Source organism: Hibiscus syriacus, unplaced genomic scaffold, assembly GCF_006381635.1.
Source record: "Hibiscus syriacus cultivar Baekdansim isolate YM2019G1 unplaced genomic scaffold, ASM638163v2 tig00112738_pilon, whole genome shotgun sequence".
In the NCBI taxonomy this organism is placed as follows: domain Eukaryota; kingdom Viridiplantae; phylum Streptophyta; class Magnoliopsida; order Malvales; family Malvaceae; genus Hibiscus; species Hibiscus syriacus.
This window is the reverse complement of record NW_024063392.1, coordinates 4,602,429-4,622,132: the sequence shown is the minus strand read 5'-3', so window position 1 is coordinate 4,622,132 and position 19,704 is coordinate 4,602,429. Positions and strand designations below refer to the sequence as shown.

The following is a 19,704-nucleotide window of genomic DNA, read 5'->3' as shown; positions in this document are numbered from 1 at the left end:
TGATGATCCAGAGATAATAGCAGGTATCTTTCTAGTGTGAAATAAATACATTATGATAATGATTGATTTAGGTTTGCATGTTCATATATTAGTAGTAAATTGGTGAAAGAATTTATAATTCAATTAGAAGTTATTTATAGTAATATGACAGTGAAAATTTATTAGGGTATAGTGTGTGGATAAATAAGATATATTGAAAGTGTCCCATTATAATTCAGAGAATTTAATTTCTTACTAAGTTGATGAATTACTATTCAATGAATTTGAAGTAAGATTGGAAATAAACCAGTTTTATAATTATCATAAAAATGTCAATTATAATTGAAAAGAGTAGAGTTAAACAGTTTAGATGAATTGGAAATTATAATGTTAGAGGATTTATATCGTTCTGAAATATAATAGTTTCTTTGCTGCATTGATAAGATAAGGTAGAGGGGATGATTGTTATAAGGAGAATATTAAAAGATCAAGTAAAATGCAGAATGAAAAGAGCGAAAAAACAGAGATGGATTGTGGTTACTGGCTATTATGTATATGATAAGTGACAATAGATGAATGTATAATGGAAAAAGGTAATGGAAGAATTAAAGTAGAGAAATGAGGTTTAGGATAATATGAAAGATTTATTGAAGATGTGATACATGGAAATGCATTGGAGACGTGTAGACAGTATCTTATCTCCTGGTGCAATGAAAATTCGAGGACGAATTTTCTTAAGGGGGAGATTTGTAACATCCCAAACTACGGGTTAATGATTAAATTGTAAAAATTTCAGAATATGGTGATTAAATCAGAATAATGAATAGTTTAATGATTTATGTGGAGATATTTCCTGAAAGTTGTTAGTAAATATTAAAGGAGTCAAAGGGCAAATGAGTAATTGAACAAGGAAAATAATTAAATAATAATTAACGGGTATTATAATACCCATGTGGAAAATGATTGAAGAGATAAGCTTCAAAGCAATTCTCTTCTTCATATTCTTCTCTTCTCCACGTGAAAACTCAAAGCAAAGGTGAGTTCTCTAATTTCTTGATTGTTTTTTGATTTTAAGCATGGGTTTTGATCCTTAGATGATAACTAAGCTTAAGAAAAGCTTAAGTTATCTTAAAATCAAAAGATAAAGGAGTTATGATAGATTAAATAAAATGAGTTTCTAAGTGAAATTTTGAATAAGAAGGTTTAAATGAATTTGGAGGATAAATTTGACTTGTCATCTATGAGAATAAGAAGATAGAAGTGTTAGAATTAAGTTTGGATAACATGGAAAATTTAGTATGATTATTGATTTCTATATGGAGAATAGAATTTTGAGGTTTAAGATGAAATAAATAGATATAAATGAGTTTAAACATGTATATTTTAGTTAAGAATATGAAAGGGAATGAAACTTGAAGAATTGAAGTTGAAAGAGTGAATTTTCGTGCAATGAACAATAATTTCTGGGTGGTGCATCGATGCATTAAGAGCTGCATCGATGCATTAAGGGGTGCATCGATGCATGGATATTTTGAAGTTATTTTGTGTACCGATGCACCCATAGTGCATCAATACACTCCTAAAGGAAAAGCTGAGATTTGGTTTATTAAATTAGCCTGAGTTATTAACATCAAGTTATAAGGTTTAGGCTTCTGATAATCGTCTCGAAAATTATGCTTATGTAGAAATTGAGCCTAAACAAGTTAAGGAACAATTGAAGAGTTAGGATTGAATCAAAGCAAACAAGGCTAATGTGAGTGCAATTTTAATTGTACTTATGTTATTGAACGAACATGGGCTTGCGATGAGCCAGTATTGGAGTTACTATGGTAAGAAATGACTCCTAAAATGTTATTTGATTTATGATTCTGATATGTGCATGAATACATGAAATAGATATAGGTTATTATATATGTTACATGATTATATGCATGTGTGATATATGCTATGAGACATGACCAATGTGAAATGAAATAAGCTAAGTGACTATATGAAAATGTTACATGATATACATGCTTACATGAATATGAAATATGGATTATATGTTATATGATATGAAATAAATGTTTACACATACATATGGTATGTGACAGAAGAAAAGAAGTATGTGATTATAAGATCAATGATTATACGTACATGTGGTACGTGACAGAAAGGAAATGATATGAATAAGTGATGTGAACTATTATAAATTACAATGCCCATGTTATGTGATATGAGAGCTAGGGGTATAGTTGGCATGCCAAGGGTCGAGGGTTTACGTATGTTCTTCTGGACATATGGACTGTTTACCTATGTTATTCAGGACATATGGACTGTTTACCTATGTTCTTCGGGACATATGGACTATTTACCTATGTTCTTCGGGACATATGGACTGTTTACCTATGTTCTTCAGGACATATGGACTGTTTACCTATGTTCTTCGGGACATATGGACTATTTACCTATGTTCTTCGGGACATATGGACTGTTTACCTATGTTCTTCGGGACATATGGACTGATTACCTAGGTTCTTCGGAATCTATGAACTTGTCCTTCGGAACATTTATACGAGCTGTGGTGACAGCATAGTGGTGCACAACCTCAATGTACTCACATACCTTAAGTTCTCAAAAGTATACATGGGCTAATACATGGTCTTTACAGAGAGTAAATAAATCAATTGATTTACTACTATGTATGTTTTGTTGTGAAATAGTATATGTGTTCCCTGATATGTATAGAAATGTTCGGTATATATACTTATACGATAAAAAATATATTAAAAGTACTTGCATTATCATATGTTATCATGTATACTGAATTATATGCGACACGATTGAATTCCTAGATTGAATGTTTATATTTATGAGAAATGCATTATTGTTATGTTTATGCTTCACTAAGTCTATCACTTAGCGTGTAAGTGATTTACACGTAGGTACTGAGAAGCAGAAGGATCAAAGCTAAGTTCAAAGTAACAACATATCTCTACTCAAAGATCAGATCAGAAGTAAATTACATAGTATGTATTATTATGTGATAAATAGGTTGGCATGTAAATAAAGTAGGTAAATTAAGTATTTATGCTCTGATCGAGTTTTGTAATATTTTAAACGTATTTATATAAGTATAAATGCAAAGAAATGAACGGTTAAATTTTTACGAGTGTTATGTAAAATTGAACACAATTGTAGCAACGTATTTATATCACTGTAGCCATTCGAAGTTTTATGCAACGGTGCACTGTAGCAATGCATCGATGCACTGTAGCACTATAGTAGGTTACTGTAGTACTATTCATTACTTTTCATATCGTATTTCACTGTTCATAAACACGTTTTTATCTCAAAATTTTATACCAAACACAATTGAACAAAATATGATTGTATTTTCTTAATATAAATTCAAATGTTCAGTTATTTTACAAGAATAAAGGTTTTGAAAATGTCAATGTGACAACTCGGACTCGTATCCGGGTCGGGTACGGCTGGGGTGTTACACAAACAGCTAACTACTCTGAGCTTCTGTGGAAATCTCTCTTTTCATGTGAGACAAAACTAGTCATTCTCATGCCCCCATTGCCATTAACGCTTCCTCATACCATCCCTCGTGCATTTAAACTCCTAAAATATGCCTAGAATCATCCTTCATCTTAAGGTTCAAATTTTATATGTATTCGTGTCTAATATATATTCATATATATGAATCAAATACATTTTGATTGTCTCGTTAACTATCTCCATTTTCACTATATCTTTCAACAATGATATTAGTCATACACTACAACAAAATAGATTTTTAGCGGCGTTTGTTTAGTCATATAGCGGCGTTTTTACTTTCCACTAAAAACCCGTCTCGCACAAAAAATACGCCACAAAAAACACCGCTAAAACAACCGCTGCAAAAGTTTGTAGCGTTTGTGAATGTAAAACGCCGCTAAAGGTTATTCTTTTTAGCTACCCCTTTTTTACAAACGTCACTATTTATCTTTTCTTTAGTGGCGTTTGTGAATGTAAAACGTCGGTATTGAATATGTATTTAGTGGCGTTTTATTATACAAACGCCGCTAATTAAAATTGATTTTTCAAATGTTGTTTTCCACTCTTTTATTACCTAAATTTAAAATTTTAACTTGTAGAAATATCCAATAAACTTGATATCCATAATAATAAATCAAAGTTTACATTAAAGTGAAATATAATGCAATTCAACATTGTTAACTGGAATAAATATAGCATATATCTAAAATAACACCTAAGATGGTGGACTCTGGGGTTGATTTTGTCGAATTATATGCATCATAGCTTGAAGTTGATTTTGAAAGTCTTCATATTTTTTTACATGCTGCTTCTATTTTCTTCCCTCGCTTCAGTTTCAGCTTTCATTTGAGCAAAATTTTCATCTATTTGAGCCTGTTGTTTTAAACTACTAACTTCTTATTGGGAAGACTGGTTGTGTGATGACATGTACTGAGATGAACTAGATCCAAAATATTTGGTTAGGGCAAAGAATGATCCTTGAAAGCAAACCTGAGCATATCTTCTAGGACCCAAAACATCATTAATAACTTGATTTTTGATCTCATCTGCATTAACAATACCATGACTTGAAGTCGTAGCTTCATACTCCTCCCTTTTATCCCTCAATTTTTCCTAATAATCAATTCAATCATTATTTTAAATAAAAATGTCATACTATATATATAAATATAATATAATTCAAATCTTGTGTCCAATAATTATACCATAATTTCTGTTGCTTCATCAGTCATAGGAGTGTCATCCTTTTTTTGTATGTGTCATGTCGAAGAGCTTTATTCGTCCAACTTTACTACTAGACGTATTTTCCTACAATGTAGAATAAAAATTAAGTCTTGCAAAAAATTAATTAATAATATAAATAATTTTCGTTGCTATGTGCTACCAACTGTAAATCACTATGTGAATAATAAATAATACCATATCATTAGCTATACAAGCAAAGCTCTTCGATCCAACTGTGTGAGTAAACTTTTGTTGTTATCTGCTAGCAACACCAACATGCTCTCGGTCCTACAATTTTAATTTTTGTACTTATAAAGTCAATATTACAATGACATAATATTATTTTTAAAAATGCATCATACCTCTCTTTTCTTTGAACTCACAAACATGAGTGCATCTTTCCATTGATACCTGAGCATTCCAGGTGGGACAATTTGCTGCTTCAGACCTAACTGCATCTTCCCATTGATACCTGAGTATTCCAGGTGGGACAATTTACAGTTTCTCTTCAAGGCTGAGATGGTTCTTTAAATATTTCTATTTTAAAGAACTCTTGTGGTCTCTCCATTTCTTTCCTAACATTTGCTTCAAATAATCGTTTAAGACATCTAAAGAAAATTTCTCCTACAAATATCATAAGTGTTCAAAGTAAATATAAATTACTATTGAACTATAATGGATTATCTATTATAATGACATTATTACCTTAACAAAATCCACAACCTGATTTTTGCTACTATTTGGCATTTCATGCCATGACTCATAATTGATCGGTAAAAGATTAGCATTACGTGCAACCATGCCAAAGTAACCGGACAGAAGACGTGCTTCTGGGCCAATAGGTTGACTGACATTGTTTCTTCAAATTTTCACACGGCTCCAAGAGGAAGTTGGTATAATTCCTTCAACGTTGTACGTCCTCTAGTCTCGCGTCTTCAACCATTTTCAACTATATAAGAATAATCCAATGTAAGTTTTGAAAATCAACCGACAATTAAGAACTTTCGATTTGTACATCTTCTTCAACAATATTCAGAACTTTCGAATATCCAACACTACTCGATTCCTTATTATTTGTTTCTTTCTCCTATTGAGAAACTCGAATAATACGCAAATCACTTAATTTTCTCCTGTGTATAATATTTGCAATAAACAAACAACAATTTTAGTGAAAATATTGTTATTAATGAATATATTGAACGACAACATGTTATAAGTTATAATATTATAAATTAATCAATTTAGTTATAAAATCTTACTACATAAATTATAAATTCATAATTTAAATTATAATACAAACAAATTCAAGGTTTGTTTTATTAATTACATAAGTCACTAAACATAAGCATTACATTTAATGACATAAGCTATAGATAGATTCAAGCATGGCTTTGGAAAAACAAACAATATTTGAACCTAAAGAAGACGATATAGATTTTTTTTCAAAACCGGATAGAAGAGATGATTGTTATTCATAGATGGTCCGAGTTCGAGGATGACGTTTGCAGGGTGCTGAGAATTCATTATCAAATGATTAAGAGTCTTTTGAACATATATAACCTTATAGTTACCAAAGATTAATTAAAAAAATCGTTCATGTATAATGTATTAGCAAGAAACACATTATTAATGGAATTGAAATATGATATAGTTCTGTTAGTTTCATTCTATTGAAAAAAGGCTTGGGCTAAGCCTAGTCTTTCTAAAGCTACACAATCAAATTAAGGAATGTCTTAAAATTAAGGCTTGGACAAGCAAGGAGGATTTCAACTGAATTGAAATTTTAATTGAATAAAAAAAGAAGTCTTGAATTATCACTTGAACACAAATACTTGATTCAAATAATTCTTTGGATATAGGTTTGATTTTTCAACAACTTTGGTGATAAGGAGTTCAAGTTGAAACAATTTCTTTGGGTTGTTGAATGAATCTTTAACTTTCTTAATCTTCTTCAAATGCTTCAAAATTAAGACAATGAATTGTTTTGTCTTAGTTTTTATTCTAAAACAGTTATCTAATTTTCATTTTGAAACCCAGAATAACGAATAAAATTATGAAAGGCGGACATAATTAAGGACAATCTCTTTATCAAGAACCATATTGGAAGGCCAAAATATAGATGGGTAACCTTGCTTAGAGCATTAATTGCAACAATTATTTGTTGGATTTTAGCAATTTGTACAATAGATTCTTCTACGTTCGACACTTTTGAATTCATTAGTGTGACCTCAACCTGCGACATAAATCATATGACTAAAATGCAGCCAGAAAAATGTACAAAAACAACAATCTATTAACTTGGTGACCACATTAGAATACTGTGCTAAAGAGTTAAAGATTTCACAATGCAGATCAAAACCTTTAAATCAACAATGGCCACACACACACACATATATATGGGTAGCCTAAACCTACATATTTTCTCATGTTTCTTAGTAATAGACGAATGAAAGCACTACCATTAATGGAAGTGTCGAACAAGAAATGGTCACAAAAGCCATTCAACGCAGAATCAAGACGTAGAGGGTAACTTAACAAAAACATATATTTTTTAAATTTAATGATCCAACTAATGCTTGAAAACACGAACGCCATTCAAATTTCGGAATTTAAAAATTGCCTTGACGGTGATAGAGAGGCCACAACGGCGTCAAACAGTGACAGTGATACTCAAAACAACGACGGAATCATGATGGGTGTGGCAGTAAAGGTCACGACGGTGTCAAACGGCTCCAATCAACAAAAGATTTGTTGGGTCTTTGCAAACGGCGGGGAGCAGAAAATGTTAGGAAAAATAAAAAGCGAGATCGGGCTGAAGGGTTAGGGAGATAAAAATTTTAAAATTTACGGCATTTTTAAACCCAAACGCCGTTAAAGCACTGAACTATGGATGACAAAAAAACGCCGCTAAAGTACTACTTTGTTGCGGTGTTTATTAAATAAACGCCACTACAGATGAACCCTATTGCAGTATTTGTGTAAAAACGCCGCTAAAGTACTATTTTGTTGCGGTGTTTGTTGAATAAACGCCACTATAGATGAACCCTATTACAGAATTTGTGTAAAAACGCCGCTAAAGTTCTACTCTGTCACGACATTTGTTGAAAAAATGCCACTAAGGATGAACCTATTGCAGCGTTTGTATAAAAACACAGCTAAACTACTATTGTCGCGACGTTTTGTATAAAAACACCGCTACATAACAGTTTTACTATAGTGATGGAGTGAGGGGATCTCCCTAAAATTTTCACTTTCTTATATATATTTTATATATGAATTTTTTTTATTTTTGATTAAAAAGATGTTTTTAACTCTAAAATTTTATAACTTCATTTTCCTTAAAATTTTATTAATTCATTCCTTTAATATAATATCTTCCTTTGGTACATGTTAGGAATTTGATGTAAAGTATCAGTGAACTGTAGTCGTACAATTGTATGGCAAAGACAAATGCCAACACGCACATTCTGATTCTTAATTAATACTAAATCTCTCCTCTAAAAAAACTCCATCACATGGACCAATATGTTGGTTTCTTGTATAAATAACGATCCCCATGTTACTATGAAATCTCAACCCAAGTAAGTAGCCAACACTTTCCCACGATCTGCTCGGTTGTCTCTTACAATCTTCCTCTAGATCCTTAAATTTCTTTGTCTTCATCTCCCCAAGTGCCTCATTTGTTTTATAACAAAGAATCTTTGAAAGAAACATACAGACAGAACCAGATAGATCTGTGGAAGCTGTCTATTTTGACCAAGATTTTGCTGTCTTTCAATACTACACCAGTTTTTTTCACAAGCAAATACAAAAATCATGCAGGTGAGGTTTGAACTCAGAATCATATAACATAATCGAGTTGCATTGTCTTGGAAAAGCATATATAAAATCCCTCATTGTCAATTTATACCAGATTTTTCAGTGGCTCTTTAAGGCAGCTGATGAACGAGGAGTTCAAAATAATACCACTCGTAAAGGTACGGAAAACCAGTTATCTGAACGAGTTTTTAAAAAAAAAAAAAAACATAATGCTAACTTTAGCCTCCAATGTTTATTAAAATATCATTTTGGTCCCTATTCTTTTTATAGTATTTTGACTCCCAACATTTTATTTTAATATAAAAAAATCCCTAATATTTGATTGAATGATCACTTTGACCCTTATTTTTTCTAGTGCATTTTTGCTCTCTAATGTTTTATTTTAGATAAAAAAAAATCTCTATTATTTTGAGCGTTAACAGTTTGTTAAATAAAGATTTTTATCCAGACATTTTTACCTCAAGTTAAAATGTTAAAGGTTAACATGCTAAAAAAATATAAAATCCAAAATAATCATATTAATAAAAGTTGGCCTAATGTTAGCATCATGTCTTGAAAAAAAGGCCATTGTTACCTTTTTCTTGCTGTAATGGCTGGATTTATTGATTAGCAAATGTTGTCTCTATTGTTTATTTATTTTTTCAGATCAAGAAGATAAACCCAAAGAAATAGTCCGGTCTAAGAATAATAAGAAGAGTAGATCAAAGAGTAAGAATTTTAAGCCACTTATATTTGTGAGCAATAAAGATATTGCAAAGGCTTGCTTTTACAGTAGTATCTATTTGTTAAAAGTCGACAGCTCTCGTTCAACACATCAACAATCCCATTCCCAAGCCATAAGGAAGATGAAGAGAGAAGGATTGGTGGTTGTTAGTCACAAATCGGATTCCAGCAAAGTGTCGCCGCTGAGTGAAGCTCAAGTTGCAGCCTCGTCATCGAAGAAAGACAAAAAAACCCAAACCCGTTTCTCGTATGAAGGAGTTGTTGAGATGGGCTGCTTCGGCCAAATCGGAGAAAAAGTTGAGCAAAAAGGTAAGTTAAAAAAGAAGGAAAGAAATTTGGGTTGGTTGAATCTTTGTTGTTTTAGTGGCTGAGGAAGTGTATAATTTTTTTTTGTAGGTTAATGGTGGACGACTCAGTAGCAGCGAGTCTCCGAAGATTAGTTTTAGATGGGAAGCGGAGAGCTGCTCCACTGTTTCTTCTTCCATTTCTGGGATTTCGTTAAGAAACGATGAAGCCTGCAACTTGGTTTCGTTGAATTCAACGGTTATACACGGCTTGAATCGTTGCTCTACAAGAAGAGGGAATTGGATAACTACAGACTCTGAATGTGAGGCTCTTCCTCCTATACACATATATATAACCACTCATGTATTGAGGAGTGCGGCCGAAAGCGATCGCGTCTGAAAATCTTATATATTTTCTTTCACATATATATATATATATGATTTATAATTTATAATGTTTGTATTATTTTGGACAGTTGTGGTGCTGGAGCTACGAGGGTGATGGAATGGAGAAGGTGAAGTTTGGTGGGTTGAACATGTGAAAGGAAAACTCCACAGCCACTATTTTGTATATTAATGTTAATGATCTGAAATGTTCAAGTGTAACACCACAAGCTAATGAAGATCAACTCTACATTATGACTTTTATTTCATTTTCCAATTTACATAAAAATTAACTGATTTATGTAGATCCCAATAAATTCAAAGAATTTTATGTGCTTAAATATATTATTTGTGTATCCTTTCATAAGTTGGAACAATATTTTGATTAAAATGGTTTAATTTACTAACAAAACACGAGTTATTAAAAAGTTATAAAATGATCCATCGGTTGTGGGGAGTTGTTTTATTGAGTCCCTCGACTATTAAAAGTTACAAAATAATCACTCGACTATTCATTATATTTCAAACTCGTCTTTTTCTATTAAAAATTTAACGGTCAGCTTATGATATGATAGTCATTTGAGATTATGAGATCAGATTTTATTATATCTCAGTTATTAGGTATACGTGCAGCTCAGACTGTCCTCAAAATTTTAACGAAAAATGACGAGTTTGGAAAATAAGGAATAGTTGTGACCGTTTTGTAACTTTTAATAGTCAAGGGACTCAACAAAGAAACTCCTTATAATCGGAGAACTATTTTATAACTTTTAATAGTCAGGAAACTTACTAAAGCACTATCTTATAGTCAATGGATCATTATTCAAAAGATTATTAATTTTTTAAATTAAAAAGGATAAATTTAACATATAAATAACCGAATAACCATTTTATAATTTCTAATAAAAAAAACTCAACAAAATAACATCCTAAATATGAGATATCATTTATATACTTTACCCTAGATTAAAAATACGAAATATTAAGTAAGATTATAACATAGGGCCCAAAACTAAAATTTGTCTAATATTGAGAACAACACATCTACCGTGCTCTTTATGTTTTTTTTTTTTTTTTGTATTTTATATGTAATAGATAGATGCTACCGTGTCACAGGAGAACAAAAAGGCATCAACATAAACACTAAAACCTTTAAATAATTTGACTGATTTTTCTACTAAAATTGAAAACAAAGTTGTATGTCGACTTATTTCAGCCTTCCTAACAGGTGTCCCAAATCCAAATTTTGCCAACATACAAGTAGGATCCAAATAAATCACTTTCCCGTTCACTTTCCTAGTTGCCAGGCAGCTGCCTCACAAGCACGTAATGTTCCGGCAGCCATAATTGCAGCAAATTCACGGCAGATATCTTCCTGGACCTTGGCTCGAGCGTCCCCGAGAGGGTCTGTTGATTTTCCCCGTGCCCTAGTCAGTTTGGCAGATACCGTCCCTTCTGAAGTCTTTGCCTCCGCATGGTTTGGTTGCTCAGCGACCTTCGACTTACTGTCAACCTCGTCTCTCTTAGCATTACCAGCGGAATTGCTAACACTAGCACTTGAGGGCTGAGCAGAAACAGATGGCCTGAATTGGCCTCAAAGTTGCCTCTAGATTTTGTACCACGGCACTGTATAATGAACATACAAAACATTCTTATTAGCATTGCATGTTTAAGTTCAAACTTCAAACCTCGAAAAGTAGCTCCTAACACTTTTAACTAACCAACAGGTAGCTAAAGGAGCACTCACTAAGTCAATCCCACAATATGTAAAAGTACTAACGGTATTAAATCATAACTAGCCTGCAAAGGGTTAAAAAACTTGTCCAACTTCAAAGACGAAATAAAAGGAATGAAACAAATTCTAAAAACAGACAATAATAACTTACTTAAGAGTTGCCCCATTGGACTGCTCATAACTTCATTTGGAAGCTGCAATATTATAGTCTGGGATGCTGGAACCGACTAGAAATTAAGCAACAGCATTGCTGAAGTTGTTACAATTGCGGGTGAGCAGACTGTATGTGCCGGCTGCGTAACGAGGAGTAATCTCCTGTAAATACGTCTTAAACACATCTTTAGGCACAGGAGTGACACCTAACTCGATCACTCTAATCGATTTGCCAGCAGGAATGTGTTGGATTCCTTCGCCAAAAAAGTATTCACTACCAGTGTGCCTATCAAGCAAACATAATAAACCAATCGGAAAATGAGTATAGCAAGCAATGCAACGGTAAACAACATTTAATTTGCATTTGTACAATGGAAGTGGTCGGCTGGGCCCAGGTGGTTAAAAAATTTCATTCAGAAAAACTCACATTAAGATACTTGCCCCTCAAACAAATGCTTACCATATTCCCCCAATAACCTTTCCTAATAAGTTCATGGAAAGCTGTCGAGCTAGTCCCTGACTCAAGTCCTACACATTCAAGGTGACCTTGTCTCTCCTGTTACCAATTCAAAGTCGTTATTCATTCACATGTACATTTGGTAAAACCTTTATAAAGAGTGCAGATAGGCAAACCGAATATAACAGAGCAAAGGAATTAATCAAACACAAATTCAATATGTACAAAATTAAAGGCAGATGAATAACAGACTCTCGACCACCACTCACCGGCTCCGACGAAGAGCTAGCGACCACCAATGGCCTCCTTCAACCCCTAGACCTTGAAACAAATCCTAACACCACCAAGACCTTAAATCAACCCCAAAATGAGCCCTAAACATCAATCTCTCATCCCTTCGAACCCCAATACTACTGAATCTCTAGCCTAAAAAAACGAGAAGGTAACGTTTTACCTTCGATGCTCAAGGGCTTTACTGGCCTCCAAAAAGAAGATTGAAGTCCCTCCCCTTCAGAACATGTATCATCCTTACTATTTAGAAGCAGCTCTGCTGAATGCCAAAAGTCCATGACAGCATTAGCAAGGGTTAAAGCTATTTTTTTTAGTTCCCAATACCGATTTTTTTCTTCAAATTTCAATCTAGAAGTAAGAGCAACATGTCTACATATTTGAGCAGCAACAGTCATCTTCCAAAGACGCTCCTACAAGCATATAAAGAACAAAAACGGGAAGATTAGAGGCAAACCGTCAACTATATTTCGTACCCAACTTCATCTACAAATACACTAAAGGCTCTCAATCTTGGGGTGGGGATGCATAAGATGAATTTAATATATAGTTAAAAATAATAATACCTGAGCAAAATCATTTGCTAACCATGCCATTTCCTCAGAACAAAGTCCCAGTGAGTGTTAGAAGTAGGGTAAACAGAAGAATATAGACTGGTTTATTGATACTGTGAATGCATATATGAGTACAAGATTAGTGCTCCTTATATACTACTGCTCTTAGCTGCTAATAAAAAATGGCTGTCCCTTTTTTCCCATATGTATGGGGTAAGGGGGAGGTAAGATAGTAGGCTGCCCCCAACACCAGGTTGAGAGCAGCTTCCGTAGGAGACCTCCAAATTATGAAATGCCCTCCGTGGGACTTGATCCCACGACCTCAAGGTTTAGAACCTTGTGCTCTACCAACTGAGCTTCCTTATATACTACTGCTCTTAGCTGCTAATACAACCACCTTAACTGAACAACTAACCAAAACTAACTTGCTAAAAACCTTAGCTGTTATAACAGCTTCAACATCAGGAAGCTTCTAAGTGTACTGCTAATGTACACACTGCATTAGCTGATTTAGCACGCTAACAGTGAGACTTTTGGCTGTTTTCCAAAGCTAAAGTACCAACAGATAGCTCTGTAGTCCTTTTCTGCTTAGTCTGTTTACCATAATACCAGAACCTTTAAGCTTTTCAAAGAAAAAAGTAAAATACATCTAAATATAAGAAATTAATAGGCACATATCAATCAAAATGATAAGCAAACCACCTCTATTATCTGTGCTTCTTCCAAAATGGAATCTTCAAGTGCCTTATTCACCACTTTTACATGATTATCTGAATTATTTTGAGTATCAGCATTAGCAGTAGAGGTTATCCCTAGCATATTCCTCTCAGGAATCTCACAAACAGAATTATCCATCGTGCCTTGGGGCCTACTAGCCAAAACATTTTACATGTTGGGAGATAGAATTACCCCCTGCACAGTACTAACTTTCCTATCAGTTTCTGATCCAGCAATGAGTGCTTTGTATCACCTCCTTGTCGGAAGAACAACTTACCTTGTTTTGCAATTCAGATCTTATTTCTTCCTCCACTTTGACAGTGGAATCATTAAGAAAGTGATCCTGATTAATGGAAGTATTAGCATCATTATCAACAGCCTTGATCTCATTCTTTACTTTTGTCAATTCACCAACAGCTAAGTTCAGTGACTCTTTCTTTTCTGATGTTTGTTCCAAGGGCTTTCCATTAGAATCGACATTTTTCGGATCAATATACACATCATTATCGTCATTTACACCTAAGTTTAAGCTGTTTTTTGTGCAAGATGACTCTGAATCCAAGCCCTTAGTCCCTATTGCCACACTGCTATTTTGACCTTCATTTGGTATGTTTTTAACATCTCTTTTGGTATCACCAAACCCATTTAGCTGATGAGAATTAGTTTCATTTTCAGCTTTTCTTGCACCTACACCAGGTGGGCATTCAAGGCTGGCTGAAACTACCTGCTCCTTCCCTCCAACAAGATTAGGTTCCTCAAAAGCTGAACCAACTGGAGATCTATGAGCTTTCATGTGAACAAGTTCCTTAGGCAGGTCATCTATCAATGCTTTTGAAACTACGACATCAACCTTGCTTTCACATAGATCACCCTTTGATAGGCCAGACGTTTCTTCCGCAGCCTTCCCACCATTCACCTCCATATTCAATTGATTATCAGAAGTTATCACCTTTGAAGCCAAATCATCATTAGAAGTTGCAGATTTTGTGGTATTAACAGAGGATAGGTTCTCGTCTGTTTGGTTATTTGGTTCAGATGTCAAAACCTTCACATCCTTTGATGCTCCATGAGCAGGAAAAGAAGAGCGATGACCACCTCGACCTTGAACAATATCCGTAGAACTTGATCGAGATCCATCCCGTTTAATTTTGGACCTGTACCTTCGAGCATAGGGGCGAAAAACAGTTGAATCTTCTGACTCCTTAGCAGTTCTGTGAAGATTGATCTGATAGAACAACAGTATTACAAGGATGTACGGACTTCTTTCACCTTCAGGCAACTCATTTTCACCATCAAAAAGTAATAGATTATCGGCACTATTGGGTTCACAAGCCAAGGGAACCCCTGGTCTACCACTACTCTCTACAGAATCACCGTGAGGTGAGGCAGTAGGTGCAAAACTACCTTTCGCTTCACTGTATCAATAATTGGTAAGATAAGCATCAGCTAGTTATCCAATATAAAAACCAGAACTATGGTTCTGCAACACAAAAGAAAAAGAATATACCTGGTTGCAAAATATTGTGCTTGCTGATCAGTGAGAGAAGTAGATAGGACACTAACAGAAGCTGCATTGCCATATTTGAAATCCAAGGGATTTCCACCCTGATAGCAATGTGTTTTATGATGAATATTAATCTATAAGAAATCAGAAGAAAGAGAAGATAAAAAAACATACTTTCTCTAGAAACTCTAATTCCCTTCTCCTCTCCTCACGAAAATTATACTCTTCTCTGATATAATTTCTTTTTTGTGCTCGGCAAGGATCAATTTATTTTAAGCAGAAGACAAAGTTCACCTTATGAGCCTCATTAAAAATCTCCCTAAAACAAATTGGAGTAAAAGAATGCTACATAAGAGAACAACAACAAGCACTGTTGCCCAAAAACAGAAACCAAAACATCCATCTCAGAACATTACAACTTTACATCCATCAAGACAAAAAAAACTAAAAACCAATAAAGCAAAATCAATCGAAAAGACTTCCTCGACACCATCATCTCATGCAGAGACAACAATAACATAGCCAGTAATACCAGAGTATGGAACCAGACAGAATATTGTCAAAGAAGATTCAAGTACCGCAATATTACACTGAAAAATCCAGCAGTAAACTGAAACTTAGAACCAAACCAGACTACCTTCACAAGAATCCAAATCTTTAAAGCCTCCAATGAAGAGTCCACACCAAACTTGAAGCTAGTGTTGACTTTAGTTTTTGAAATCAAAGAAAACACATTCAACCAGAACGATCATCACTTTGCAATTCATAAGAAAAAAAACAGTGTTCTTTGAAACTATATTGTGATTGATACCCATAAAAGAACCCAATTTGATCTAACTTTAACCTCCACGGAACCACCTACAATACTACAATTCACCCTCCATACTGACAACTAAACCTTGAAAACCATATGGGTCAACGAATCAAGACCGTCCACAACAATCCAACTTCCAGAAGAACAAAGATCCTAATATTCAGAACAAAAATCTTACTATTATAGAAAATCACCAGATCCAACTCGGGTGACAATAGTTCGAACTCTTCATCAAGCCGCCAACACTCATCTTCCTTCTCAACAATAGAAACCATAATAGAAACTTAGACACTAAACAATACAGTCTAAAATATAAACGATGTACTAAATCTATCACTAAGAACATTTATAAATAACTCCACCAGCTCTTCTAAAAAACAACGACAAAACCTCATATATCAAACGCTATGACCTCCGATTCCCCTAACAATTTCACACCAACCTCAACACAGTTCTAAAGACTCTAAATCCTTAATAACCTCACTTTCAGAACCAACAAACTTAATACCAAGAATCTTACCTAATACCAACGTCTTCTTCGCTTCAACATATGCATCTGCCTTTCTTCTCTTTAAATCAGAATCCGAAAGAGATCTCCCTGATAATTTAGAGAATATAAGATCAGACTTCTTCAAATTTAATCTCTTCAACGACCGATCTCTTCTTTTTCTCTCCGCTTTCGATAGGACTTTGTCCTGAATATCCATAAGAGAACCGAATTTCTTCGATTCCTTATTTTTACTCCAGGGTAATTTTGGCACGCCCGGTTCTTCTCCACAATCTCCCCCAAAATGCTCACTAATTTTTATCTCCTTTGCATATGACTTTCCTATAGCACTTGGATTAGAATTGCCCACTTTGATTCCTTCATTATTCTCCCCTAACGCCAACCAACTAACACAATTAAAATCCATAAAGCCTTCATCCGATAAGCCCATCCCTGATGACTCCTCAATAGCCTTATTACAATGATTAGGAAGCCCAATTTCTGCGACACCTAAAACATCCCCTACATCCCTATCTCTATCATTCAACATTGAAACCCCATCGTTGATTATAATAACCTCATCAGTACCTAACGCCTTGGACTCTACCCCTACATCACTCGCTCCCTGGACACCCTCCTGTATAGAAAGATTTTGAATTTGAAAACCATCACTCTCTTTTCCTTCTTTGAGACTACATTCACCCTCGATCGGCTTCCCACCACAATTATGACTACAATCTCCTAGGTTATCTCCAGTGCACGAAACATTAAATGCGTCGGTAATTTTCGTAGTCCCTTTTTTTTCCGTTGAACACCCCGACGAATACGCCTTCGACTTTTCATCGGAAAGATATTCCGATGCAACTCCATCTTTTACAACCCCAATCTCTTTTCCAACCTTCTCAACCATTCTGTTTATTCTTGCTATTTTTAAAAATAGACAATTTCGCTATCAAGTTATCTACCATCCTAACTTCGAGAACTCGAACACCAAACTTCTGATTCTCCACCACCACATCTACAACTTCATCAATTTGGGCTTCCACCCTAGTTGATATCATCATATTAACTTTTTCACAATCTAAATGATGTTTAACATTATCACCATAAGCTTCAAACTTACCCCACAAACCAACCAACCTTTTCAAATGATTTCATTCCAGCATTGCAGTGGTAAACCATCTATCTCTAACCATACAACTCTTTCCTTATGGCATAAAGACTCTGTCCATAGCTTAACATCCATAAAAATCTCCTTCAAATACGACCACTGGAGGTCTTCCAACATGAAATACAAGTCTTCATCCTTTATGGTAAGCAGGAAGAAATTTCCACGTAATCTTTGAACTCTAATTTCCCCTAATTCCCAATTATGTAATCTATCAACGATACTCCCCACACTACAAACACCAGCCATTTCACCCACCAAACATCTCCTCAACTTTCTTACTTCCTCCTCATCAACATGACCCAATACTTCCTTTCTTGAAGCACCCTCTTGACCATCCAACATACTTTTAGATTTTTCATATAATGGAGATCTCGCAATTTTTGATTTCCAGGCCAACTTACTTTGCAACCTATTATTCTTAAGATCCTTCGATATATACTTGGAAAAACTCACAGATAATCGACTTCCATACACCATAAGACCATTCATTTGATCCCTAACTCTCTCTGCTTCAACCAAATTACTAACTTTAACAAAACCAAACCTTGTTCCTGCTTGACTCTTCTTTTTTGGAATATAGACACTAAGAACTTCACCATATCGACCCACTACCTGCCATAAACCTTTTCAGTGAATAGTGTTTCGTAAATAATCCACAAACAAAACAACAGTTTCCATAGTTAACTATAAAATTCCAATGAAGTTTAGTTGGGCATTAGTACACAAAAGTGGTATGTAAGTATCACCTCAGCTCTGCTTGAGCCTTCTCGATGGCTGGTCTACGTGGAGAGGTATTAACACCAATCCCAACTCCACCATCAGCACCCCCTGCAAAGATATCAACCTCGGCATCTACTAAGACATCGGATCCTAAGTTACATCCATGCATTCCTATCTAAATATCAACATGCTGGTCCCTCTCATTGATGCAAAATATATATATATATATATATATATATATATATATATATATATATATATATATATATATATATATATATATATATATATGTTGGTGATTACCTACAAAGATGTTAGAAAATAAAAGAAAAAATATATAGAATTACGACTAAAGTAAATAAAAACTAAGGCAAATAATGAACAGGAAAAAGCAGTAAAAAAATAATGAACAAATATTTTCCCCTCCGGTAAGTTGCAATGGAGACACCGTAATGACCACAGAAAAGATAGTGTGCTACTACTTCATTTGATAAGCATTCAAGTTTGTATGAATTCAAAACTGTACAAACTGATATCATCAAAATAACTCAAGATAATCAAAATATAGGAAGTTTCATAACCATTTTTTTAGGTTGGAAACAATTGTTTATTGTTTAAAAAATGATTACGACTTTTAATTTTAGAAATGAGTGATTTTAAATTAAATTGGATAAAATTGAAAGGAGTCGCCATCAACCTTTGGGTTAGGTAGATCGAATACCTAAAAAGTCTTTTAAAAACAATTTTAAGAAAAAAATCATTTTTTAAGACAAAAGCTGATATGCGTTTACCAAAGATTCGATTAAAACGGGTTCGGGAGTCAGTTACGCGTGGAGAAGGATTAGCACCCCCACAGCGCCCAAAATTGGTACTGTGTCGCTTACTCATTGTCGTAATGGTGGAAATACTGAATTAAATATCAAGTTAAAATATGATCTATTTCTTGAATATTAATTAATTGCTTCAAATTAATAATTTAAAGGAGGAAATTTAAAGGACTGAAATAAGAACAAATAAATATTACAAACCTAAATACAAATAGCGAAAATATGTACTTAAATTTATCAAGACCAAAATAGAGAAAAACAAAAACTTTAAGTTTTAAAATAGAAAATTAAAAGACTAAAATAGAACAAACAAAAATTTAAAAAGCTAGAATAGTAAAA

General features: G+C 34.0%; 1 protein-coding gene, 1 long non-coding RNA gene and 1 pseudogene across 2 annotated transcripts; 1 reads left to right on the top strand and 2 right to left on the bottom strand.

Moving 5' to 3' along the window:
- The first annotated feature begins 8,324 nt into the window (after nucleotides 1-8,324).
- LOC120183006 lies at nucleotides 8,325-10,115 on the top strand. Its single transcript, XM_039187810.1, has 6 exons — nucleotides 8,325-8,550; nucleotides 8,642-8,705; nucleotides 9,193-9,255; nucleotides 9,340-9,579; nucleotides 9,667-9,877; nucleotides 10,031-10,115. The coding sequence occupies exons 1-5, from the start codon at nucleotides 8,545-8,547 to the stop codon at nucleotides 9,669-9,671; spliced, it is 378 nt and encodes a 125-aa protein (XP_039043741.1). The 5' UTR covers nucleotides 8,325-8,544; the 3' UTR covers nucleotides 9,672-9,877; nucleotides 10,031-10,115.
- Nucleotides 10,116-11,053: 938 nt separating this feature from the next.
- On the bottom strand, nucleotides 11,054-12,852 carry LOC120183054 (annotated as a pseudogene).
- Nucleotides 12,853-15,072: 2,220 nt separating this feature from the next.
- On the bottom strand, nucleotides 15,073-18,655 carry LOC120183010. Its single transcript, XR_005521902.1, has 3 exons — nucleotides 18,565-18,655; nucleotides 15,350-15,575; nucleotides 15,073-15,257 (listed from the first exon to the last, which is right to left on the bottom strand). It is a non-coding gene; the product is annotated as an uncharacterized LOC120183010 (long non-coding RNA).
- Nucleotides 18,656-19,704: the final 1,049 nt, after the last annotated feature.

Bases quoted from the DNA above. Each gene is read 5' to 3' on its own strand.
- LOC120183006 (XM_039187810.1), top strand. The intron at 8,706-9,192 runs GTACGGAAAACC...TTATTTTTTCAG, and splicing joins AAATAATACCACTCGTAAAG to ATCAAGAAGATAAACCCAAA. The intron at 9,256-9,339 runs GTAAGAATTTTA...ATTTGTTAAAAG, and splicing joins TAAGAAGAGTAGATCAAAGA to TCGACAGCTCTCGTTCAACA.